The sequence below is a fragment of the Bombus vancouverensis genome, chromosome 8, assembly GCF_051014615.1.
Source record: "Bombus vancouverensis nearcticus chromosome 8, iyBomVanc1_principal, whole genome shotgun sequence".
Classification (NCBI taxonomy): Eukaryota; Metazoa; Arthropoda; class Insecta; order Hymenoptera; family Apidae; genus Bombus; species Bombus vancouverensis.
Window position 1 is genome coordinate 15,195,117 of NC_134918.1, and position 26,837 is coordinate 15,221,953.

At 49.0% G+C, this 26,837-nt stretch overlaps 3 protein-coding genes across 4 annotated transcripts in view; 2 read left to right on the top strand and 1 right to left on the bottom strand.

Annotated features, from left to right (window-relative positions):
- LOC117153750 (uncharacterized) overlaps positions 1-26,837 on the bottom strand; it is a 257,976-nt gene that overhangs the window by 134,330 nt on the left and 96,809 nt on the right. The window lies entirely within an intron of this gene.
- LOC117153758 (uncharacterized) lies at positions 332-1,192 on the top strand. Its single transcript, XM_033328117.2, has 4 exons — positions 332-460; positions 561-611; positions 814-937; positions 1,014-1,192. The coding sequence occupies exons 1-4, from the start codon at positions 386-388 to the stop codon at positions 1,082-1,084; spliced, it is 321 nt and encodes a 106-aa protein (XP_033184008.2). The 5' UTR covers positions 332-385; the 3' UTR covers positions 1,085-1,192.
- LOC117158751 (EF-hand calcium-binding domain-containing protein 11) overlaps positions 18,288-26,837 on the top strand; it is a 122,403-nt gene continuing 113,853 nt past the window's right edge. The window contains exon 1 of the mRNA XM_033338020.2: positions 18,288-18,464. The gene's annotated coding sequence lies outside the window, so the exon portion shown is untranslated. The remainder of the gene's footprint in view (positions 18,465-26,837) is intronic.

Here is a 26,837-nt window from a genome sequence, read left to right on the forward strand (position 1 = left end):
ACGCATTTTCTAACGATGGCTCGTAAACGGCAGAACGTAATTGTCGTTCGTTGGAATTCGTGACCCGTTTTACGGGCCATTCTGTTTTTCCAATTTAGATAAAGACCGTTGTGCGAAAATGAAGCGATCGCGATTGACAGTGGTTTATGACGTTGACTATCTTTCCTCCATCTATGGACTTTCCAGTTTATTTTCCAATAATAATCCAAACGTATGACAATTCGACGAAGATCGGTTAATCTGTTCGGTTAATTGCTACCTGTCTGTAACGATAATGGATCTAGGTTTACGACGAAGATGACGCATAGATTCTGTATTTAAAGAGCAATTCGTATTAGCATCGGACAGTGTTTGCCAGACCGCGTGAACAAGACGAGAAGCAAAGATGAGCCGACTGTTTCTGATTCTACTGTTCGTGTACGTTGTTTCGGCAACTCGGTGCATCGTTAAGAACGACAAGGTACGAAGATACGAGCTAGTCCTACCGAACAAACGCGTAGTTCAATCGTTTCTGGTAAATCGCGATCATGTTCTAATCGTCCTTGGTCCTTCACCCGCAGGACGAGCCAGAGGTTCACGTGATCCGCTTAGGAGATCGCAGTGGAGAGTCAGTGAGTAAAAGAAGCTTTCGCTTCGATCCTTTTGTACTAAATCACTCGGAGGTATTAAAAGAACCGAATCTTCTTGCTCGAGACAGAAAGTAGGGAAAAACGCTGGCCAATGGAGTAGAATTATTTCAGATACGTTTCAACCTATACTTTGATCAAACTCGTGTCACTGTCTCGCGATCAAATTTTTTGTTTGAAACGACAGGACGAGTCGGACGTAGTCGCGGTGCAGATCTCGGACGACCGGCGCAAACGGGAAACGCATGAAAATTGCAAGAAGGACAGCGATTGTGCCAAGGGACAGGTCTGCGTTCCGTATTTAGGCTGCAGTGAGTATTTTAATTTATTGAAATGTTTGAACAACGGAGAGCTGTGAGTTTTCAACGCGATTATTTTTGTCTACAGTCAAGGGCCATCGAAAAGGTCGTTCCTTGGAAAATCTGACGAACACGAATCAACCGGCTCGCGTCAACTAACTCCACGATGGACCTTTAAATCTGCCAATATATTTACGTAGTAAATTCTTATACGCTATGCACTATCCACAATAATAAAGCAACTGGCACTCACGAGTGTAAATAGTATTTGCTTCCTTTCGAACGCTTATTACGCGAAAGCTTCTTAATAAGATAAAGAGTCGAACGGAGGAACGTTTAATAATAAGCTGTTCCGCAAAATGGATGCGGAAACGGAAAGAGGGTAGAAAGACTGGCAGCGAGACAAAAGGAATCACGGAAAGACAGATGGCACGACGCGATCGGCTCTCATTAACGCTTGGAAACAGGCGAAAACGAGCGTGCAGCGTAAGAAGAGGGAGTTCAGTCATCGTAAATTTATCGGGAACAACTGGCTGGTTGGCAGAGATCTCCGGTCCCCGTCTTAACCGCAATCCCGCAGAACCGGCCGAGGAAAGGGCTCATAGATTTACAGTTAAAATCAATTAGCCCCTAATTGGCTTCGAAAGGTTTATCGCGAGTATCGTTTTATTGGAAAGACGGATAGGGCCGGGGAGGCGACTCGGAAGTAAGATTGATCGCCCTCCGCGCCAGGAATCAGTTAGAATTTTAAATATGAATCGGAGGAAAGCAATTTACTCGGGAAGGCAATTTGCGTGGACACTCCAAGCGAAATCAACGAGAAATAAGTTGAAAGTTTCGATACATTGAATTTATAACTAAATGGGCAATGTAGTGGGGTAGCATGGGTAGGAATAGCTGTAAAATTCGAAGAGTTTTCGCAGTGAGGTGATAAAATTGTTTACCGCGAAACTCGTGAACGACAAAGCGAGTGGAGGAACTTACACGACCACTCCACATTATCCTATCGAGCGCTGATAAAAGCGCGTTACGATCGGAACTTCCGTAAACGTGCACGGATCGCGAAGTGGCACGTGAGAGCAAGAGCCGAGGCGACGCGCTTATCGGTTCTAGAAAATTTCGCTTGTAAACGAAACGAAACGAGGCGAACACCCGTACACCCTCGGCGGTACGTTGGCGGAAACCAGCAGCGAAGATTTACGATTCTAACAGGAAAAACGTGACAATCGTAATATCCTTTCGTCGCTTACGCTCAGACGGCGATTTTTCATATGCACACTCCTCCATCATCCTCGTTGCCGGACCCTGTTTAATTCTACTTTAATACGCGAGAAATGAAGCGGCCAAAGGAAAGAAGAACGTTGCCAACGCTGCGATCGAGAGGTCGATCGTTCTCGGTATACACGTGCAAACGACGGTTGTTCATTGTTTTTTCGTCGGCGATTGCTCGCTCCTCGATAAAAGTTCCAGCAACTTGGAACGCGGAGCTTTGCGAAATCCGTAATAAACTTCGTCGTGTCGTCGGCACATAGACGCTTTCTCGTTGCTGGCCGTTTAACAAATTTCGAACTGCGATCGAACACCCTGCACAACCGAGAAGTAAAAGGAACAACAGACGGTATCAAAGAGTCGGGCGTAAGATGTCGATCTCCTGGCCGGTGAATATCGACGAAAAAGGAGGTCGAGACTACCTCCTGTGATATCACCGAGCGAAGCACCGCGACAGTGAAACTTTGCGGTACGTGCCGGCCGAGGACGGCAGAACGATCGTTAAAAGCCTTCGTCATCGTCGTCTTCGATCGTCGGTTGCTGTTCGAGTGGACGAACGGCAGGATGAAAGCGCGAAATGAGAAAGAAAGAACGCACGAACGAACGATAGGAGCAAAGAGGAATGAAAAAGTCAGCAGCGCGACGCAAGAAACACGATATTTCAGCGGCAGGAGCCGGCGATTAATTGCCAAAATAACTGCAGACACGAGGAATCGTTTAGGCACGACTCTCGCGACATTGTTTACCGTGGATACAGCCGGTTGGAATGTATGTCCCCGTGGACACGCGGGACGTAATATACGGGGACAGTTACCGCCCTCGGCAACGTATATTACTCCCCACCTAAGTGGCGCTCTTTCGTTTGTCCTAGCGAACGACCGCGGTGAAATATTCCGTGTGGCTCGTGCCAGACACCCGCATGATTCAGTAGAAGCCGATCGATCGTTTCGAGGCCCATCGACGCGCCCTTACCGCGGCCGGTTCCACCTCGATGTGTAACCACGTGCAGGTGACGCGGATCGGCGCCTTCGAATCGCGCGACATTACGAAAGATGAATTATCACGACCAGCACCGTTCGCTACAGCAATTAAATCTTCGACTTGTTCAGCCGCTCGTTTACCCTGATATTTAGCGCCGTGTTATGCCAGAGTAGTTGTGGTTACGGTGGCTGCGCGAACACCGAGTTTGGAAGCGTGCCAGTGTGATTCTAGTCGTAGTTCAAACGTTTTCGCGGCGCTGGTAAATTTACGGCCGGCTCGTCTATTAGGAACGAGCTACTCGTTCGAATTTTTCGTGCATTTCCCAAAGAAACGCGCAAAGGGATTTGAATCTCCGCAATAGTTTAAAAGTGCACAGCGTTGCGACAACGAGGGAACCGCGACGAGAGTAACGTTAACATTTCCAACCAAAGGACAGGGCTGATTAAAGCGCGAGCGCTCGGTCGACTTGGCGCGCGACAAACAGCCCCATCGCGTGGCGTCGCTGCGACCGGGAATCGAGTCGTTCAACCGTGGCCGGACCTCTAACCCGTCGCACGACTCGGCCTCCGGAGAATCCGCCGCTGCAAGACTAGTAAAACGAAGGTGTCGCATGAGCGGCACGCGCGCCGCACGCTTTATTTTCGTCCGCGATCCGCTTCGAGACTCGGCGAATTTATTCGACGTGCTACACGGGTATCGCGAGTGATAAATAAAATTCACGAGGGAAAAAACGGCGACGCTGAAAAGGCAGAAAACGAGGAAAATGAAAAGAAAGCTCGCGCGAGGCTATCACGACCGCGACTCGTAGACAGCGTTTAAATTGACCAAAGAAAAATGTGTGCGAGCCGCGAGGATTTCATCCAAGCGACCGACGACGATATTAGTTAGGGAACTGAAGCTTTTAACATTGGAATTTTCAGCCTCCGACGCGACCACCGTCCAACCGAACCATTCCGCCTAATTCCTCGGAACTCTCGCGACGAATTAATAAATGATTTCCCTTCTTTCCACGGTTGCGTTGTTTATTCAAGCTCCTTCCCCGTGACGCGATTTTAGGCAACGACACTCGTTGGATTCACGCGGGGAATTCGCGTGGGTGAGAGTGCTAAATGATGTTTGCGGACGTCGCTGCGCCGGCTGTCAGGGGAGGCTTTCTCGCCTGATAAATTCACCGCGAGACGCGGCTTTCTAAACGGCGAATAGTTTATGAGGTTATAAACGGACGATCGACTCGATGGGAATATTATTAACATCCTCTGTCGCTTGGAAAGTAGTCGTCGCGTGCCGATGCTGGAAAACCCGGCTGCTCGTACTTGCTCAATTAAAACGCGCACGAAACCCGCGTACTCGCGGAAATGTCCTCCCTCTTTCTCTTTGACTGTTTAGCCGAAGAGAAATTCCCGACCGAGAGCAACCTCTTTGAAGTCTCTCGAAGGAAGAGCACGAACGGCAGACGCAACATTTACGAGAGAGGCGCGTATTAAAAAATTCCAGCCTCGAAATTTCAGGAATCCAATTTTTCCTCGGCTCGATGCCCGTCGACTCGTTACCGGGCCACAGTCTCCGAGAGTAAAAGCTGCCGGTGGAAATAGAGTGGAAGGTCGTGGCGTAGAGAGCGCACATTCGAGAAGAGCGGCTCGAGCTTTAAGTGTGATTTAGCGTGCACGCGGAAATAATGGCGCGCGAGACCGTGCGCAGCGTTTTCCCAGCGTCGTTCATCCATCTAACTACCAGCTGATACGCCATGCTGCACACTGTATGCGATTTCTAAAGCGCCTTCGCGCCTGCTAATTCAGCACGCGAGATTTGTCGTCCCGGATTTACCAAACAGCTCGAGAAACTCGGAGAAATTGCATCGCGACGAGAAATGGGCACAACTATGCGGAGTCCACGCAGCTCGTGTAAATGTAAACGTAGACGAGCGTTTACAGCGATTTTACGAGTTTGTTCTTTCGAGAATGTTTCCTCGCGGACGATAGTTTCAGGGTCGTGTCGCAGCGATGTTCGAGTGTTTAATGAGTGGTAAGTGCTTTTGACAAGGAACGGTAGAATCCGAGAGCAAACTGTACTCGCTAAGTTTCCCTTTGTCTGCCGACAAGTGGAAGTGTCGTTACATTTAGAAGGGAGAGAGGTATCTGTCGTTGAAACCAATGTTTCCAAAGATTTCGCCCGGATCACGAACGTTACGCCACGGGACAGACGAAAAGGCTAGCGAAAGACTTAATACGCGGACGAGAGACAACGCGATCAGCTTTGAGTCGTGCACCAGGGAATATCAATTTCTTTTCATGCGAATGAAAATTCTGCTTTCCAGCTTGGACCTGTGTCACGGTCAAAGACGGCAGAGACGGTTAATTTCGTCGGATGAGTGGCTAATGAAAAATTAATAGGGAAGTTCTGCGAGTGCAACGAAAGCGATAGCGTCGCGGCTCGAACGTGCACCACGGTGAAACTAAAAAATCTCGGGTGACAGAGAGAGAGAGAGAGGTTAGAGGGAAAGCAACGCGGGATGCCGGTTAACAGCCACGGAAGTCATAAAGAGCCAGCAAATCTTTTCATTATCACCCCGCGTAAGTGATACATATATCATACTAAAGCGACCATTTCACCGGCATTATATCCGAAGGAAACTGATCCAGGCTCCACGGTGAATGCTTTTCACGCCACGTTTCCGCATAAGTGCGTACGAGGATTAAGTCGAATCGTTTTTTCCCTTCGCTCACGCGCAGCTCCGGCAATTTTTCTTCGCGCAGCCTTACCATTCCTCTCTGTTTCTCTTGGCCGATATCGTACGAGTTTTCTATCGCCAAGGTAATTCCATTTACGACCGACGAATCTGACGTACGAAGAGAAATACATATATTACGGCTGAAGCACGTAGGCGCCATATAATTGCGATTCACGGGAAGTTTATCGTCCACAGGGGCTGTTAACATAATGGGAAACTTTACGGGCAGGAATTAATTCTTCTTTCGTGCACCGAGACCGAACTTCATCGACCTTTCGTGTTCAGATAACATCGAGCCTCTTCGCCGGGACGCTCATGGCTGTTCAATTAAACGTATTACATTCTACGTCGTGCATGTGCTTTTCAACCCGTAACCAAAGTGCACCTAACGATGTTTCTGCCTTTTTATGAAAACGCGATGACCTTTGAAAGATGAAAGCATTACAGATAGCAGCCGTCTGAATAAGAGGTTTAAACGCGAGCCTGGTATAACTGGTATAACATTTGTCGAGCGTAAAATTTTCAAATTTACCCTCGAATTACCCCGATGAGGCTCGCAACTCCTGTACTTGGACAGCACGTAACGGTGCATTAACGTTGGCGCTCGTTTCCTAGAAACAGAATCGACTAGTCGGGATCGTGTACGATTCCTGTTTCGCTCCCGCGTATTCAGTGGCGGCCGTTTAGAGCCAGTAAAATAATAACGACTAGGCTAACGCGACGCTGGCCTAAGTCACCCATCGGCCTATATCTCTCTTTTACGGCTGAAAATTACGGCCGAGCGACCCTCGTGCGCGTTTATGGTCTTCGATGACGCGCCATCGTCCGTTCCTGGTTGAACCAGAAAACCGACTCCATATTCCTGCAGGTTTTTAAGACTTTCCTCAAAGTATCGTTTCGTGTTCCTTTGCCCGTGAAAATACCACTAACTACGATATAGACATATTTTTATAGGTAATAAGAGGCATAAGCGTCGAAGATGACCAAGGTCTTTACATCGAATGGATCGTGAAACCATCTGGCTTAAGGCTGCAAATTCAAGGAGCCGGAGGGGGGTGGCGGCTGGCGCCTTCGATGAATCACGATCGTAAAAGTGCGGGAATTCGTCCGATTAAAGCGGTTGTTCGCCAGGCACGTTGACGCCTTCCGCAAAATTGAAGTTCCATCCCCTTGCGGTGCGACAAGCGATATGGAAAAGCAGATGTAGACGGTCGAACGCGTAATATCTCGTAGTCTCTCGCGAGGCTCACCCCTCGGCACGCTGAAGAGACGCCCTCGAATATGCCGTTCACGCATCGAGAGACATTCGTGTTCGGGGTTGTAGGTAAAAAATTGTCGTCGGCGACAACCTCGGTGCCGATCGCGCCACCTTTTAATACAAGATAATTGGAAAAGTTTGCCGGGCTCCTGCGCGGCGTATCGTTGATCCTCGCCCCCCAAAATACGACTGCTTACGGAAACTAAGTTCCCCGGAATGCGTGTCTGATCCCGACGAGTATTCCGTAGTTGATTTTTCTTCGCCGTTTCGAACCTCGCTCAGGCCTTTTCCCTTTTCCTTATCACCTCGCACTCTTGGCTCTAGCGTACGTACGCTTTCTTGTCTCCTTTTCTGCCGCGAACTCGCAAGATTTCCCGTGTGTTTTCGCCACGCGTTTGCCACGCACATTCCCACACAAGCGTCAACCGACTCGGGACAGGCTTTAATCTACGCGATGCTACGTGAGGTGTTTGCGGTCGAGTCGGCAACCATTCCCTTCCTCGATTCCTCTCTTCTTCGTCGTATCCCTGGATTCCTTCTCTATCAATCTTTCATGCAAACGAGACCTCGTCTTCGTTCGTTCGTCTATCTTCCGCCTCGCCTCTCTCCATCGAAGTTGCTCGTAGAAAATCCAGCGAAGTCTTCCGCAGGGCTTCCTCTTTCTTCCCTTCCGTCTCCTTTTCACTTCGAGTGGTTCTTTCGTCCCTGAATTCAACCGTAAGTTGAATTTCTCCGCGTGTCACGGACAAAATCGGGAACGCGCGATTAGATGGACGAGATAATCCGCCGTCGTAGCGGATTCCGCTCGTTCGTAATTAGCCGGAACGCGCGGAAGGGCCAAGAAGATTTTAATATTTGCGCCGGTGCCGCTCCGGTGTTCCGACAGGGAAAAAGGTAGAAAGCACAGTCGGCCCGGCTCTCGCCGACCACCCGGGGCGGTTTACATTTTGTTCGTCGTGGCTCCAAAAGGAAAGCCTAGACAGGCAACAGTTTGCATGGGCGGAAGAGGAAGGTTAAAAAGCTGCGCGTTTCAAATAGAGTAAATGGAACTTGCCTGGAAATTCATCGGTCCTTGGCCGGTGAAGGGACGCGTGCCGACGCGACACGACGCTGTTCGAGGGAGTCGCGTATACCCAAAAGGATCAAACGTGATCCGAGCTGGCCAGAACTTGGCAACGCTAAGCGGACCGGCGCGACGTCACTACTGGCAATGCTATCTGGCAGTTTCAGAAGTTGTCCTCTATCCTGGCGGGACGCAATTTCGTGAAGATAATTTAAAAATCGCCGGATTAACGGTAAGCCTGCTCGTATATTGGCTTATCCTGACCGGCGGTGGTGTCAGCTCGACCCGACCGGTCTATATTAAACCCGCACCACCGAAGTAATGTCGAATAATTCGTTTGATCGTGATAAAGACCCGCGCAAAAACCGTCGCGCCATTTCCCGCCATTGCTAATTATTCCGTCGCGCGGTATAAATTGGAATTTTCGACTGGGTCGATAGAGCCTCGCGCAAAAAGCTCTGCCCCAGCTCTGTTTTCTCTCTTTCTGCCGCTTTTCTCGGTCTTCTTCGTTGAAAATCGAGCACGTACGAAACCACGCAACAGAAGAGACATTCCTCGCGTTCTCGCCACCAGATATAACCCGAAGAGCCTCCGGCCACCGAATCGGACCATCCGGTGTCCGATTCGTGAGAGGTAGGATGGCACATCGATGACGTCCCGCTCTATCGAGATTACGGATCGTTCTTGCGAGTGAATCTACGTCCGTTTCTATCCGCCTGTCGAAACTCATGTTCGTGGTTCCTGTCGATTCCCATGCACCTGACGTCACGAGGCTTCCACGAAGCCACGGACCGAGAGAACGGGAGGAAATCTAAGAGCCAAAAGAGGACCAGAGATCCCACGACATCACCCGTGAGCTATGAATCAAGATTTTTAGCCGGAGCATCGATCACTACTGGATACTTATCTCCGAAATTCTGTCACGTCGATCCTCCTGAACCCCTCCACGATTCGTATCCACCAGAAACCCGCCCGCGTGTCTAAGAAACGTAACACGCTGTTCGACGTGGGAACAACGAGAGAAAGAGAGACGAGTACACCGAGAAGAAGAAACCTCGATGACTTTTATCGACACGGTCGCATAAAGAATAAATTTCGTTTTATCGTTTCGGACGTGCGCGTTTTCGAAACGATTTGCTCGGAGCCGCATAGACGAGCCCATCGTCGAAACGGAACAAGGATCGTCGCTTAACTCGAGAGATCGCAGGAGGATGCCGTTCGAACGCGACCCCACGAAACAAACCAACGGGGGATAGTAATCGGGCATCGTTAGGGGATGCGCACAATGCGTGCCAGGACGCGATTCCACGATACCACCCCCATTGTCTATCGGAATCCACCCCTGTCTCGATCCTACGAGCCACGTCCGTGACGACTGACTGCGGTTTAACCTCGACGGTTTAGCACGCTCAAACGAGCCCGTTGTCGATCCCTTTCCTCTCTCTTGCTCTTTCTGTACCATCTCGTTTCGTCTACTCTTCTATCGGGTAGGCACGCGTACCTCCTCATCTCCGGCGTACGTAATTTAAAGACGCCCCTGCTAGCGAGGCCTGTGAAACGATCATTCGCGACCGCTGGAAGTTTCTTCGGTATTGGGATAACGAGCTGCGTGTAACCTGCCATTTTTACGCTCCCTTGTTACTCTTTTCCTTCTGCCCTCTTGGAGAGCAGGTTGTCTGTTTAAAGGATAATTATACGTTACGCGAGATTGCAGGATAAACCTCCACGAAGGATATCGCAATTCGGCTAGAATCTATTATACCTTGCAGGAGAAGCAAACGAGGTGAAGATGGTTGGGAATTTCGTTCTCGCTCAAAGATACGACTAATTAGGCTTTTCGTACAGTTGAATATCGTCGACTCGCAGGACGAATGTAAATTCGACTCGTCACGAAATTGTTTTCGGTGCTCAACGTCTCGTCTCGTTGACTCGCGATTTCGCGTTCAACGCGTTCGAGAGGTTCGAACCTGCGAAATGTAAATTCCAGCGTTCGTGACTCGCCCTTCTCCCCCCCATGTTAACCGTGGAAGGGCTGAACGAACGACGTTTGACAGGACGAGGCAAAAACTTTAGAAGGAAAAGCTGAAAGTACATGCCAAGTATGTGCCTGTTCTTGCGTGAAAGGACGCAAACGGACGAGACAAAAAGCGACCTAGAATATAAAAGCCATAAATATCTGTGCACCGACGGAATCGTCGGTTTATCCCCGAAACGTAGAAGAAAATTGTGCCATTAATTTTCCGCGTCGATGCAACGCGTCTCTGTTTTGCAAGCCCCTCGAAATTCTAAAGCAAAAGACTCCGCAAGAAGTCTGGCATTGGGATTCGACGCTGACCGAAAAATATTTCAGCCGCTACGGCAATTTCTACACTCGTCACGATCGGCCATAGGGAGCGTCGAAGTTGATCTGTAAAAAGAAACGATCGCGTGTTCATGGTAACCCGGAAATTCCTTCAGAAGCGAAGAACTCCCATTGTATTTCGTACACGCCATCCGACAAACTAAATCTCGCGAAAACTCTGGCGATAAATTTTCCCTATGTCCCGATGTTGTTCCCGTTGCTATCTCGCTCTCGTTTTACATATTGTTCCGATACACCGACGACGCCAGTGTTTTTCATACACGCGACTCATAATCCTCGTAGGACGCAGGACGAAGGCAACGACGAGCCGGTTTCCCGATGAGCCGAACTCAAACTTCTCGAGGGGTCGATCTGTACGCGACGCGAATATAAATGCGGTTATTAGATACGTTTCCTACTGTGTGCCGCGACACGCGAATAGTAAATGATCCGCGGCAAACGAGAGAATCGGGCGACATCTTGAAACGATGCAACCTCGCGATCGGTCCATTTCCATGCGATATTGCGAACTGCAACACCTGTACCTACTCTCTGCTCGCTCGAAATTCATGTCGATAACGTGTTTATATTTGAACAGCGGCCTAGACGCACCGATGTCACGTTTCTACTGAATACTGCAACGTATACTGGATAAAATAGATGACATTTTGTGTTCTAGTACCGTGACTGTCGAGTACCCACTGTTTTTCAAGTCCCATCACGAGAAGCTGTAACGATTACATTATACGGTATCGTAAAACGAATATATGCTTCCATTTCAAAAGGAACAGACCTCTCGTTTAAATCTCCAAAACGGTCCCCTTCTTGCCAGAGTCGTTCGATCTACCCTACACACTCACGGAATCGTATAACGCCACAACTGCGTACACTAAATCTCGAAAGCAGACGGCGCGAGAGAATAGAGAATTCAAGTGGATGGGGTGTTTCAACGACTTATTTCACCGAGCAAGTGATCGCGAAATACCGATGAAAAGCAGCAACTTTTCCACCAGCTAGAGCCATTCCTTGCGTTCGTCGTTAAATCCTCTGCCGCCGCATTGTTTCAGAAGTTCTCGAGAATTCGGCTTAGCCTACTTTCGAGTTGGCATTAGAGCGAAGCTGTAGTCCTGCGAGTTGCGGTATCTGAATCCGCGAAGAAGGGCATGGGAAACGTTCCCACGGTGGATGTCGATAGATCCACAAGACAGATTATCGTCCTGTTCTAAGTGTGGCTCGCGAGATTCCCAAAGTTACAGGTAAAACTTCAAGCGAAGTGCGCTTGACGTAGACGGATTGCAACGTGCTCTTCGTTATTTTAGAACCAAATTCGTTTGATCGAAGCGTCGCGTGGCAATAAGAAAATCTCGTATGGCCAATCGTTGAGATCTTCGGTTTGACGTCCGATCACCAAAAGACGAACCGAAGCTGGTCCAAAGACTGAGCAAGTAGCGTAATTAGTGAGAGATTCGAAGACGATGCAGGGAACGGAGTAATTTCCATCGTTTGGGCCGTGTCCGCCGAGGCGAAATTGAATCTGAGCGGGAGACTGCCGGGAAATAATTAGCACGGCGAGCGTCGGCCCTTTAAGGTTCTCTTGATCCAGAGGGATCGTCGACGTAATCCCCCAAATATGAATATAATTTGCTGGCTGGCAAAGAGAGGGAGATACCGGTTGGACAGGATACGCGCGGAGGAAGCCGTCAGAGAGGCGACCAGACTCGCGGATCAACCGCCGCCGTAATTATGTTTCGTTCGCTGACAACCTGCCACCGATAATGAATATCAAAACGTTACCCGGCTCGGCCCGTATCCTTCCTTTTTCTCGTTTTTTCTATCCGTCGACAACTACTGCCCGCGCTTCGCAACTCTCGTACATCTTGCGTCGTGGACATCTCGACAGGAACGGGTAAAATATTTTTTCGCGTGACGCGTGGATGCGCGCACAGGCCGCTTCGGGGGATGATCATTTTAACGCGTCACACGTCGACGCGTCAATGCGTTGAGTCGCACCGCGGAATTTTGTTCTCGCGCCCCGGCCCGTCTCGTCGCCACTTCATTGTACTCGCCAACATCGCGGTATTTCTCGTCTTAATTGTGGAAAATGTTGCCGCTCGTCTGTGCCATTGATCGTTAATTATTCGACGTGGTGTAACGCTACCTCCTCGGTCGAGAATGGAAACGCGGCTATTGTCTGTTTCCGTGTATTGTTTGAATTTTTGCTCGTTAACCAGTCGGCACGCGTAGACCGGCCGCGGGATGTAACTGAGTAATTCCCATGTAACTTGCGTAATTCATAGTCTACCGTGTTTGTTACATTGTTCCGAACAAGCGAGAGCGTTAATTGGGACGAATTACGAAGAATTCGAGAAATCTAATCGCCATTTCCAACGTTACAGAAAGATCGAACAGCGACGAGTCACGAAGATCTAGGCTCCGGATCTAGTTCTAAAACACGAATTTTCCCAGTCAAACGAGACTCGGTGATCGTCCGCCAACTTCTACTGGGTGTAAGACGAAGGACGCGTCCGGTATCAGTGTCCTTGCCTATTAATGGGCTGGAATAGTTGGAATATTTTTGGCAAGAACCGGCGGTGCCGTTCACCGTGTTCCTCGAGCTGTCTGAATAGGCGCTAGGCTACGAGGGAATCTCGACTCGATCGCTCAACCCCTTGACCACATTCTCGATGCACCCTTTGAGAATGCTTCGTGTTTCGCAAAATCGGCGAGCCAAAGAGTCGAAATAAAGCGACCCCGTGGCCCGTGCATTCTCGTTCCTCGCCTATTCTGCCGCGTATATAAGCGAGTTTAAGCCGTGTTTCGCATATATTACCGTGGGTAATACCCTGGTCGATGCTGCTTCGATTGTCTCCGATTCGCGCCAACTCGAGAAGGGATGGAGTTACTGCTCTCAGACACCGGCGGCTATCGCACGAAATTGCAAAGGGGGCACACGCACGATAGGTGTTCGACGCGTCGTACCTACCCTCGAACACTGGAAACCTCTATCCTCCGACCAATATCCTCGAAATTCGTATTAGCAGGAATAGGGGAGAGCAAATACGAGCCGATGCGATGTCTCGTGCACGAAGAATCTTCCACCGCGTGGATTCGTCTCGAACGATTAATCTCGTCCCAATAATATTTGTCTCCGGCGGCAGGGTGTGGCCGTCGCTCTTTATCGTCCCTCGGTGATTTCGTTTCCCACTGTATTTCCCTCCGCGTTCGTTTCCTACGTTTTTCCGTGCTGCCTTGTTCCGTGGGTGGCGCGAAGCCGCCAAATCGTAGCCACGAAAACCGAAATTGCCTGTTCGATGAGAAGTCAGAAACAGGCCGATGCTCAAAAACCCATTATCCGAGTATTATCATCTTTAATTTGTTTTCGCGCCGGATTATCTTAGGGGATTAGTCCGTCTCCGATTCCCTTCCTCCTTCTTTTTGCCTCTCGCACGCGGCTCATCTCTCGATCTTTCATCCGTGGCTCGTACCTCTTCGCCCTCCCGCAGTCTCTTCCTCTCCATGGGTTAAGATCCTCCGACAGAAGCTGGCAATTACGGAAACGTCGGAATTGGAAGGAAGAACAGTATCTTCCTGTGGAATCGATGCTCGACTCGCCTCTTAATGGCTCATCGAACAGATTTCGCTTTACCGGGATATCTGACAGCGCGGCTGTTGCAATTATCATGGGCTTTGGATTAATCGGATTCCTGTAGAAACGTCATCTGGGATCAGTTCGACTCTGACAAGTGCCTCTTGTTTCCTATCGTTCGCTGTCCGTTTGTTTTCCGTGGAAATAACCGCGAACCCGTAATTTTCCCAGATGAATTCCGTAACCGTGAAAATTCAGAAGCCCGTGCAAATATTAAAATTAAAAACACGAACCTTCGAAACGCCGGATTTAACGCGCGACTTAATGACTAGAATGCACACAATAATCGCACGGCACTCGAAACGGGCAAAAAGACGAGCTTTTAATGAAACCGGCGCCCCATTAGCGTATGGAGAGAACAAAAAAAATGGATTTTTAATTGAAATATCCTTTCTCCCGGCGAAATGGAACGCTAACGCCACCTTCGCCGCCGGCGTAGAAAACCGTATGGGTCCAGCGCGGACGATAACCGTAGGAAACTGTAGTCGCGCAATCGATGTACACACCGGGTGTCCCGATAAAAACTACCTCGCCTATCCACCGACGTTCATAAGCATATGCCCTGGTAGGGAAGAAAAAGAAGGAAACGAGAGCTATCGAGTGCGAATAACGGTGTCGATCGGAAATGGCGCTCTAATTCGGGGTTCGATCGCTTTTAGCCGGGCAAATTGGGATGAAAAACTCGTTCTCCATGGAGGGGAAAAAGGTCGCGGGTTAAATACACCGGTTCACGGCGCTTTCCAGTCGGCGGAAAAATGCATTTCAATTATCGGCTCATGCACCCGGCTCGTGCAGCCGCGTACGATGGCAATTTCGGCTTAACCACACCGCTACGCTGGTAAATTCGGCCCGGTCACTCACCCGAAAAGCCAGTCGCGGTACCGTAATTAAATTCCGAACGACTCTCCGGCCGGTCCGTCAAAAACCTTCGAACGGCCATGCGCAAAAAGATTGGAAAGTGCTGAGTCCATGCGGCAACGCAGGCTCCATGCAAATAAATAAAACGCGCGCGACCGTCTCATTTTTCAAAGAGCCGCAAAACTGGACCGTTTCTTTCCAGCCTTTGACACTGGGTCGAATCGCCGTGCAAACGGTGTCACTGGAGCAGAGATCGTGAAAGCTTTCGATCTGTTTAGAAGGATATTACGATACCACGGACTAACTGGCAGAACGAAAGAGAAACAGCTTCGGACGTCTATGACTGACCAACTTTTAAAGTATGCCTCGACGAAAGGGATGCATCTTGAACTCTCATTTTTCAGAATTTTTGCTCGATAACCTACACCCCTAACCAATTTTTAATCGCTAGAAAGCTGGCTGAGATCTCGGTTCTAGTTGCTATTTCGGGGTGTGTAATTTTTCTCGCTATTTTTCCTCGCTCTCTTCTTCCGCGAGAATTTACCAACACGCGAAGGAACAACCCCGGGAGAACGAGCCTGGAGAGCGTGCGATTACTTCGAAATATTTGGTGAAAAATTCTCGCTTTGGAATTCGATGGAACGAGATTAGCGGGCGTAATTTATCGTCGTTTAATTATCAACAAAAAATCGCCACGACCCCTCGCAGCCATGGGGGAGAAACGCGGCGGTGTACGTAGCGAGTTTCGAGCACGCAGCGCCCCAAAGCGAAAGAAAGAACGAGTAGAAGAGAGGGTGAGCGACGAAGAAAGGGAGTGAGTGGAAGAGGGTGGTGTATCGAGAGGGTGGCGGCGACCGGATTTACTTTTAATCTCTGATGCTTTTAGCGCATGAGACGATTTTTCAAAGTCCCGACCTTCCTTCCCTTACCTCTGCCATGTCGCGGCCTCATAACTCTTGCCCGATGTATTAATGTCGTGTTAGCGAGCAATCTAACAATGCTGAATGACCGCGCGTTTGTAAATGGAGCGGCGCCTGCTCGTTCAAGTGCATGCATGCGTGTACCGTGAGACGGTGACACACTGCGGTGGAAACGGCGTCGACCAGAGTTCCGCACCCGTCGCGAACCAGGAAGCTGCGAGGACAACACTCGCTGTCATTAATCGACACTTTGACCCTTCGCTACCACCAGCAGCGTTCGCGTTTGGTCGATGCCGATGACAAATACAGGCGAGCACGCTACGGGCATCGATAATGCTGCAACAGGAAGTTGCAACACGAAAATGCAAGATCGAGTTACCACCGTGTTATTAATAATCGCGGACGTTGATAACGTGCTTTAAAAGTAACAGAGGTAGAACGACGTTAAATGAAAGAGATCTTTAACGTTTTTCTCTTTTCTTTTTTTTTTTTTTTTTTTTTTTGTCGATGTAAAAGAACGATCTTGTAATAAATCCATACCGTGTATTACCCGATTATGTCACGCCGAAGCTATCGATAGAGCTTCGACAGCCACTCGCAGACCATTTCAGAAAACGATTTCCTGGAACAACGAGGGGACACCGAAGAACGAACGAACAACCATAAAGTTTACAGCGGTCGATTCGTTGCGGAGCGGAAGAATCGATACCAGAAGGAGCCGGGTGTGTCCGAATGGAGACAAAGAACTAATTTTCGGTTTCACCACACAGCGATCCGTTCGTGTTTCACGTAACGAGATATATCGAGCGTGATCGTTCCGTTTGACCTAGTGGCGGCACTCTGTGCTGCGGAAAGGGATCTCGCTCGACGAAGAACGAAGGGAGTTGACGGACGTTCCGGGCAAACGGCGAGTCGAGCACGCACGTGTAGTGCACGCACGCAGCCACGCACGCAGCCACGCACGGACGCACGCACCCCGGTGATCCATAACACTGTCAACTCGAGGCACCGGTCGAATCTCCATCTCAGATAAACAACCACGACTGATCGCGGTCTACGCGTGAAACGTTCGCCCCCGAAAACGCAGCTCGATCCTCGCCTCGAATCGCTCTGCGTGACGTTGTCGTGAATTCATGGATCGCCCCCGTTTCCTCGGGGTTTCACGATTATAGAATCGAGGTTAAATGTACATGATCGAAACGAATGGCTGACCGGTTTAAAAACACGCGACCTTTTGTTCAGCGAGTAAATGCGTATCCTGTCGACCGAGGTATCCGTTCGTAGCTACTTTCAGGCTGATTCTAATATCGAAATGGCCATCGTGCGCGCTGGCAAACACGGACGACACGAGTTGAAGGGGAGTTTAAAAACTCATCGGGAGGAAAATGTAACGACACGAGTGATCTGCGGTGCTCTAGATGCGCTTTCGTTCCCTCTGTATGAATTCAGCTATTTAGGTCGTTCCTTTCTGTCAATCCTAATACCGAAATGGCTTCGAGTGACGATACGAAGTATCCGGAGGAATCTGTAAACAACAACGACGACAGTGCGAAACGCACGGACGCTGATGGGACACGAGTTGCGTGACACGGAATACTCTGACATCGAGTAATTAACACTTCATCAACGAAAGTTGTTAGGAAAGTTAGGACTATCCCGTGCTCGATGCAGCTATTACTCAACTTTGAGAGCAAGCTGATTGGTCTGCATCGGGGATTGCGAGGTTTTGTAATTATTGGAAGGCAGCGATGTCACGTTCTCGAAAACACGACTTCCATTACGTTCTATGTTCGGTACGCGAAGGAACACGCCTGAACGGCAGAGAAATTATGGCACTGGTCGAGTCACAATCCGCGTACGACCAAAACGAAGCAACTCGATCGAATGCAATCGATAATGACGAACGAGCTACTTGGCAAAGTGTCACGACGAAAAACGAGGCAAGCTGGCAGAAGAAACGGTGCTGGGATTCGTAATTCCGTATCGACGTGAGGATAACTCGTGCAACTCCGGTGGAGCAACCTGGCAGTGTAATTAACGTCGCCGAGGTTGGCCTGAGCGTCGACAACTAGCGAAATCTCGTACAGGCGGCAGCGATTCAGTGTGGAACGCAGAATATATGAAATGTGTGCGCAGTTTGTATGGTAAGATCGCGAATTCCACGTGCCTCGAGACGCCAGAATGCAAATAAGGCGATGCCTGCATCTACCCCTTCCACTGCCTTCCACGATAATTACCACGCACGTAACTAGACGCAGAATTGTGCGTTCTCGATTGCGCGTGCTAGACGTCTTCTACCGTACGCTTTGGCGAGTGATATTATCGAAAATTTATACGTACGTGGAGGTTAGGTATTACGACCAAAACGAGATCGCGGCTCGGATTCGACGGATTGATCGGTGTGTTTAACGGTAACTGACAGAGTCAGATGGAAGACCAGTTGAACAAGGGCCTACATAATTTTCAATTCTAGACGTAAGTAGTTGGAGTTTAATCGAACTGGGAATATTCTACCTGAAGAGAGATTCACCGCAGAGCCGTTGTTCCAAACTTCCGCGTCGATCACAGAATTTACGATAGCGATTCCGTTCCCGCGAATCCCTCGAAAAGAGGCTTTCATCTTCCAAGCGTTCTAGCTGGTAAACTGCTGCTCTTTGTATCAGGCGACAATGTCTACGGGAACGGAAGCCAGAACGGCTCACGTTGCTGTCCGTGTCGATCGACTTCCGTGCACGAGAACGTCCCTCCTTTTTCACCAGCAACCCTTTCCCATTAGCGGACGCCGTTGACCGGTGATAAGCAACATCGGGTCCGGATATCGCGAGCAACGAGAAACGATATTACGAGCGCACGGTCGGGTCAGTTTCGTTATTTCACGCAACAGTGGAAGGCGTTTCCAACGATTGCGATTCGTTCGACTGTAAGGTCGCTGCCGCTGCCGCCGCCGCCGCCGCCGCCTAGGAGAGGAAGCAGGTAAATCACGCTCGACCTGGAAAACGGAGTAATCGGCCGAGCATAGCCGTCATTCACCAGGACGAATCGTGGCCACGGCATTTTTTCGTCGCTACGCTACGCTGCGCTGTCGTGACGTGCGGCAATATAATTACAATATTGCACGATACCGTGATAACGTCGTGCCACCGCAACGGCTCCAGAACCTACAACGAATTCACCATCACCCTGCCTCTCCTCGTGTGTTCACCTTTAATCCTCCCCCTCTGACCCCTCTCTTTTTCCCTCGTAATTAATTGCCCGTTCTCTACCGACGCCACCCACCAACCTGCTAGAACCATTAACTTTATTTACACGCTTCAACCCCCTAGATGTAAACAGGCAGCTTACCGCGTTGCACTTTCCCAAACCGCAACCAGTCTTGACCACGCCAAGTGTCGAGAAAGCTAATCGATTTAATTGCTCGTTGCCGGTCGGTTGAATTTCGATGAACCGTTACCAGTGATATCGGGGTGGTTTCAATGGCTAAACCGAAAGGTGGAGAAGAGCTCGCCTCGAGTTACAGGCGAAAATAATCTATTATTTCGCTGGATCCCCGGCATAGTCGGTCGACGATGCCACCCATTAAATTTATTCACTTACTTCACCCTCCGAGTGTAAACAGTTGGCAGACTACCGTGACGCGATCCTTGACGCGCGGATATTCCCCGCAGACTCGTGGGGAACGGGCCCTCGTTATTTTCCGCCCGCAGTTACGTTCACCAGCGGCGCGTTTGCGTGCACCCTTTCCTTCTCGTTTCCTTGCATATTTGCAAATATAATAATTTCTGCGATGCATACCATCGTCGCGGATAGACACGCGATTTTCTTAGTTCCCGCTCTTTCGAGGAGAAAAGAAAAAATAATCTGTCCTTGCAATTTTCTTCGCCCCTTGTCGCGCGCAACAACGCATCCGAAATTTTGTCCGATTCGGGGAACAGCTTTGCCACGAGTTCCCCTATGTTTCGAAAAGGGCAAAGGGCAGACTATTGCGACTCGTAACGACGCTCTTAAATATTCCTAACCTTTCGCGCGCCCAATTCTGACCCTCGAAATCTCGAGCAAGCGTTTCAAGGATTTCGACGGAGGAGGGGCAGGGGGCGGACGGTTCGACGAAGAAGCGAAAGATGCGGCCGGAACTGGGCGGAAAGCCTGTTCGAGGGGTCGGGACTGACATAACACTTATATCTTATTCCGTGGCGGTAGAAAATGGATTTATCCTTGCCCTTCTCGTTCCCGCTGAATATGTGCGTAGCTCCGAATCCTCGGGCGTTATTTATTCTCCTTCGCCGACATCGAAGCGGGCCAACTCTCGTGCTCCGCCGGATAGCTTTTCCATCGTTTAACGTCCCCGCGACGCGTATCAGATTTCGATGCTCGTGAAAAGATCGCTCGCCGCCGGTTCTGCCGTCGCGATATTTCGCGAGATGGATTTTCTAACCATATAGCGTCTCTAGTTCGTTTGCGATTTCGACTCGAGAAGCTTTCAAAGATTAAACTCTATCATCGTCTTACCCGATCCTCCTTCCGCTACCTTTTCTCTCGAGAAAATTTCAATCTCCAAGCAAACACGTTTCTCGAAGCGAGAACACCTCGATTTCAATCTCCAGACGAAGATTCTTGGAGCACGGAGCAACTTTTCTGGTTGCCTGTGCGAAACGGATGCGGGCACTCGATGATAAAAAAAGAGACAGCCGTTCTTGGCTGACTATCAAAATAACGACGAGAGTAACAGCAATAGCGGTGCATAACGGCAACGATAATGGCAGTAACAGCAACGGCATGTACGCCGCGCCGCCTCGTGTTGCCGCTACCGCGTGAGATTTCTAATTGAAGGATCGTCGGCTCTACCGGCGCTCGAGGGCCGATACCCGGCCATCAGGATACTCGATTCTCGATGCCGATCGGGAAACGTTCGCCGCGCTATCTCCATGGGACACGCGTCCACTTCGATCGCCAGCCTGTGAAAGAATGATCGGCTATCGCGTGCGGTCTACTTAACACTTGCGTAATTCTATCGATTTTCCTGCGTCGTGAAAGCCTGGCGCTTAGTTTCTTCGAACGATTTCAACGCATTTATCTAACAGTTACCAAGTAGTCGTCGAATAGTAGTATTAGCAGCAGTAGTAATAATAGTAGTAGTAATCTAGTAGTCACCGATAGTTACGGCAGATTTTACCTTCCAAGTCATTGGGAAATTAAGTCGAGAAAAAACTGTTGCAGAACGAAGTCCTGGAGATAACGTACTTTGTAACAATGTCTTGATCTTCTTACACGCGACACTGCCTTCACCGTACCTAACGGCCATTAATCATTCTCGTTTCTCTAGCCGTGTATCAGTAACGAACAAACACAACGAGAGTACGTGTTCTTCTCCGTTTCGTAGATCACCGCGGCTTAGCTTCCAGCCTCGATCCACGACGAAGAACCCCGTAAACCTCAATGCATCGATCTAATCTTATACGCTCTGGCTTTAAAATTCCATCTAAAGATACGAAGGCGCATCTATTAGACGTTATCCAACTATAACTGCGCCAAGGGTTGCCTGGAGCTACCATTCTACGGAGACTTGCTAAAGGAAAGCTGTGCACGACGGTCGCGGACGATCGCATCTGGTTCGAGATAGCCCACCGATAAGCTCGTTCTGCTCGTATAAAATTACGGAGAAAATTTCGAAAAAAAGCTGCACTCCGAACGATAGAAGGGAACGAGGCCCTTAAATGGTGCCAGGTGACCCGCTATAGCCGAATTGAGATCCGAGTCGACACACGTTTCAGCGTCGTATCCCGTATTCAGTCGGAGAGGCATCGTTCGAAGTTGTTCGCGTATATTGCTGGTCGTATCGTGGACCGACATCTCGATGCGCGAGATACGCAGCCCGAAAGAAGGTTGTCGCGAGACCGACACACGTACGAAATATTCGCGCGCTTAATGGGCCATGCTCGTGTACGATTCTTAACGTTACGAGCCTCGATCTTCCCTAAATTTTCCCGCAAACGTGTCACATCGCGCCTCCTCGTAAACCGTATCGGTTTTAGCCTTCGTCTACCGCAAGAGACTCCGCTACCTGCTCGATATATCGCGTTACATTCGTGCGTTTTATCGCATTTCTCCGAGCTTTATGCGTCCCTTAAAATGTTTAACGATGATCGAGGACTCGTTACCAGTCTCGCTTAGAAGGGGGAGAACGATGAAAACCACGAGGAAAATTACTAGACCATTTTTCTCCGCGATCAGAAAGGAAAACAAGAATATTTCTGGCGGCGACGTCGATTCGATCTGGCGGGGACGAGGGACCGCGAACAAGACCGGAATGACAAATTATGTCCCGGTGACCCTAGTTTACCGTAGTCATAGTAGTCGGATTAGACCACGTAATCGACAAACGATCCATCAGGACGCCGATCCGTCCCTAAATTCGATCTTAATACATCTGGTCATCGGGCAATCGCTTTCTCTCTATCTTCGTCCGATCTTGTGACACCATGGCGGGAGAGATCTCCGCGTAACCGATCCTACCTGACTGGCGTACTAATGCCGCACCCAGCGACGAAGATTGACGGACAAACCTCGGGAAAAAGACGCCTTTCCCCTTCTCGTTTTAACCGTTAACGAGACTCCGCGTGAAACATTATCGTTCCGCCGGTAAAACGTATTTTTTCTCGTCTTTTCCTTTTTTTCTTTTTTTTTTTTTTTTGACTTTTCAATTGGTATCGAAGCGTTTAACGAAAAGCGAACGGGAGAGGATACTTTCGCTTGGAGTTTAAAGAATCGAACAGACGCTACACACTGTAAAAGTGTTTTAGTCGGACGACTTCATCATCCGCCTCCTTTTTCTTCTTCTTCTTCCTCTTCTTCGGTAGATTCTTTTTAGAGCAACATCCGCATGGCGTTGATCGAGTGGCCAGGATGATGAATCGACCATCGTGTTACGTAAAAAGTTACGCTGCACGAATTCTATGAGATCCACCCTCCTATGCAACCGGCTGGATTGACAAATCCTACTCGCCGGCTTTCACCTTGACACCGGGTACGATCCATCGTTCCAATGGAATTTCAATCATTCTTGATTATCTCCTATTTCACTCGGTTCGCTCTTAATTTTCGATAATTAGCTCGGCTTTCAGATTTTTATCGTCTAATTTCATGACAGACGGAACTCCGATTAAGATCACAACGGGATGATAAACCCTGCCGAATGACTCTCTAAACGACTCGGCAAGCATTTACAATTGATAGACATTTTTCTGTGCTGATGAACGGGACAAGATCGTGCGATAAAAATTCCTGTTAAACGAGCCAATTACAAGAGACAAACGCATCGACAGCTGCAATCGCGAATGAACCTAATCAGGCCTGAACGAGAGAGACGCGCACTCGCTGGGAGGAAAGTGGATTTCGTCGGCACAAATAGCGTAGTTCAAACGCGGGAAATTCAAAGGTCCGCGTGCGGGGGATCATAATTAAACGACAGAGAGCGGACCGGCGCTAATTAAAAACATAAATCTTCATCCAGCTAGGTACCCGCAGACTTGGTGTTATTAAATTCAAGGGTATTAATTACCTCTGCGACGCGAGACTTAGGAAATGACATTTGAATCGCAAAGAGTTCCACGGGCAAAGAACAAAGCACGGTAAAGCAATATTCGAGCAGAGGGGGCAGGGCTTCCTCGGTGTCCGACACAAAGCCAGCGTTAATTAACAATTAAAGTTATTACATCCGTTTGGTTACGGACGAACGACTTTTCTACCTACGCGCTGAATCACAAACGCGTATGTTCTACCGTGTCTAGTAAGTAGCTGTTTCGAACGTGTATACACGCGTGTGTACGTGTGTGTATATATGTATATACGAATATATATATACAGCAAGTACGCGCACGTGTGTACGACGATGGGCATTCGATACGGCGGGAATTTTCAAAGGAGCCAGTACCCGTGAAATTTTAATATCCTTTGAACATTATTCCCGTTGAAGTTCGCCTTTTTTCGCGTTCCATGGAGCTTCGAGACGGAAGCGAAATACTAATATCGCGGGTCGTCTTGCACGCGTGTAGATCTCAAAATTTCACCGAGCTTATGAGAACCCTTTACAGAAAGGCTGGCGAGTGGTATCCGCGAAACGAATAACAAATTCGAGGGCGGTCAGCGTCGGTCTCGATCGCATCATCACGCGAAACACGCGTGCACGTTTCGCGCAAGAAAAGCTTGCCTAGCACGTTCGAGAAGTCGGCACGCGCATACATTTGCATTTTACGGCGCGTCTAATTGAGCTGTTCGTTACATCGTCGTGGCGATTCACGGCGCGTCAATTCCTCGCGTATACGCGTCGTCTCATCGTCGTCCGTTACTTACGAGATCCTTCGTTTTTTCGAATCGTCCGCGATACCGTATTAAACGCGAGAAAAGTCGAACGAATCGATCGAGTTCCGCTGCTTCGTAAAAGAAATCTCTGCTACTCTCGAGGGGACTCGTTTGACAATTGTCGCCGAGAGTGAAGCAGTTTTTGGCGCGCGTATTTCCGACGTACGGAGCAACGAGTGCGGCTGAAATATGACGAAACTGGTCCAGTTGGCGTTATTATCCACGAAATCGTGACACTTTGCCCCGGAAGGGAGAAGGTGAAACAAGCTACGACTATATCACGGCACGAATGTTCTCGCCGCACTGATTTATCAACGCGACCGACCTTTTTCTTAGGCGTAGTCGAGGATCTATAATTGAATCTAGAAAACGATCGGACGAAAGGTCTCGACGAGGATATTTTCATGTTTCGAAACGAATATTACATACGCGTACACGTAGCCGGTGTGCTATACAGCGTGAGAAATTTTTACCGGCCAACGAAGAAAACCAAAATTTACCTGAAAATTTAGCGTGACGTTCTAGGGACGATCGCTTCGACTCGATCCACGTTCTCCGTTTACCATTTTCTTGTTAGTTTCGCCGCGATCTACAAAGCATATTGCGTTTCGCGTTATTAGTTCCATTGTAGGACGTATTTTCATAAAGTCCCCTGCGCTCGGCCCGTATTCATAAACAAAGCCGGCGCTTCATCTCTTTTTCGCTAGCCGGAACATACTCGTAATTAAATATCCGTGTGGCGGCACCATTGTCTCGGTGCCGGTTCCGGAAAATACATTTTCAAACTCTTCTCTGGCCAACCAGGGTCGCCTTTGTCATAATCAAACAGAGGGAATGGCCATGAGAAAATCGCGAGGCGCAAGTCCCGCGAAAAATTCTTGGCGCACGTGATTCGAGCGACTAAATGGTCGACCGTCGTTTAAATTCTGTCCGTTCCTCCGGCATGATCGCTTTGGTAAGCTTTGGTAAGCTTCGTAATCGTAAAATATTTGTATAGTAACTTCGGATTCGCGACGAGAGGACCAGAAAATACGGGATACGAGACTCGCTCCGCGACTATTCACGATGGCGCCATACCTTTTTCCTTTCTCGTTCAACGATAGAATATTTCTCTTTTAACAAGAAACGAGTTAATCGATCGAATAAACGAGTCGCGAAAAACTGGAAAGTCATTTACATGGAGGCCCGTGAGAGGTCGCCAGGTTAAATTAACATCGCGAATACAACGGCTGAAAATAATTGATAATTACAGCGCGCGTCGATGCGAGCCTCGTGTACGTTCAATTTACATGTATGCAAATTCCCCGGCACAATTCACCGCGTCATTGTCCCGGTCGAGACGCACGATCGCGGTGACGTCCGCTTCTTTTCACCCGTCTCCCGTGCAATTTGCCTCGATACGACCGACGTACGAAGGCCGAACAATCAACGCCGTAAACCTTCAAGACCTTTATTAAAAAAAAAGAGAGAACAATTTAACTTGGCCCGTGCGGAAGAACCGAAGAACCCTTCACGTCGAACAGACCCGGCGAAATTGCACCCTCGTCAGGATCGTTTTTCCCCTCGAACCTTACGGAAATCTGGACGTTCAAAGAAAATTTCAATCTCTCTCTTTCGGCCTGGTGCCCAGACTGCATCGTTTGGCCAACGTCCGGTGATATATGGAGCAGTCACGAGACCCACGTATACCGGGGGTTACGAACCTCCAAATTGATTCGAATCGTTTCTGGGCTATAATGCTGGATAACTAATGACTCTCGCGCCAGCCCTGCTATCGCGACAGGTAGGAGAACGCTCGGTCACGTACGATGCACCGCTTCTCCATACACCAGTCGTTTAACTTGCGTTTCAATCGTAATTTCTGATTCCGTTCGAAAATTGAGATAGCCGCGTGATGTGCTTCGTTAATTATTACCTATCAGCCGTTACAGTTTTACATGGCCGACTATCGAGACAGTTTTTTCAACGTAGAAATTACGCACGACAGGTGTCGCGGTAATAGACTTCAATTTCAATCGAGTTTATCGTGCGATCGTCGCTTATCGAACTAAATGAATACAAAATGAGAGCGTAGGAATAACAACGAGCGCGTTCTGCAACTTTCTGCTACACGATAAAAGTATCACGACCGAAAGACAGATTTTGTGAAAGATCATTAGCGTCGTAAAGGGATCATTGTAATACGGGAATATTAAACGACAGACGGTAACGCGTTCGTTGCACCGTGTTAGAATTACGAGGGAGAAGCAACGTAAACGGTGGCTGGTTGCAGGAGCAGATACGATGGACCGTATTGCCGTTATTATTCCATAAATAATAAACGGAGTAGAAGCCACTTAGCGTGGCGGTAATTTAGGCCAAGTTCACCAAGTACCCGATCTGGTCGTTCCTTTTTCGTAATTACACCAACGTGCGATTTCAATATCCGCATCGCGCCGACTTAACCAGCTAATCATAGGTGTTCGCGTTGCACGTCGCCGTCCGTTAATTGGC

What these genes read in the sequence shown, in the direction of transcription:
- LOC117153758 (XM_033328117.2), top strand. Translation starts at nt 386, where the DNA reads ATGAGCCGACTGTTTCTGATTCTACTGTTCGTGTACGTTGTTTCGGCA. An exon ending in GAGATCGCAGTGGAGAGTCA is followed by an intron (nt 612 to 813) that starts GTGAGTAAAAGA and finishes TTGAAACGACAG; the next exon opens with GACGAGTCGGACGTAGTCGC. An exon ending in CGTTCCGTATTTAGGCTGCA is followed by an intron (nt 938 to 1,013) that starts GTGAGTATTTTA and finishes TTTTGTCTACAG; the next exon opens with TCAAGGGCCATCGAAAAGGT.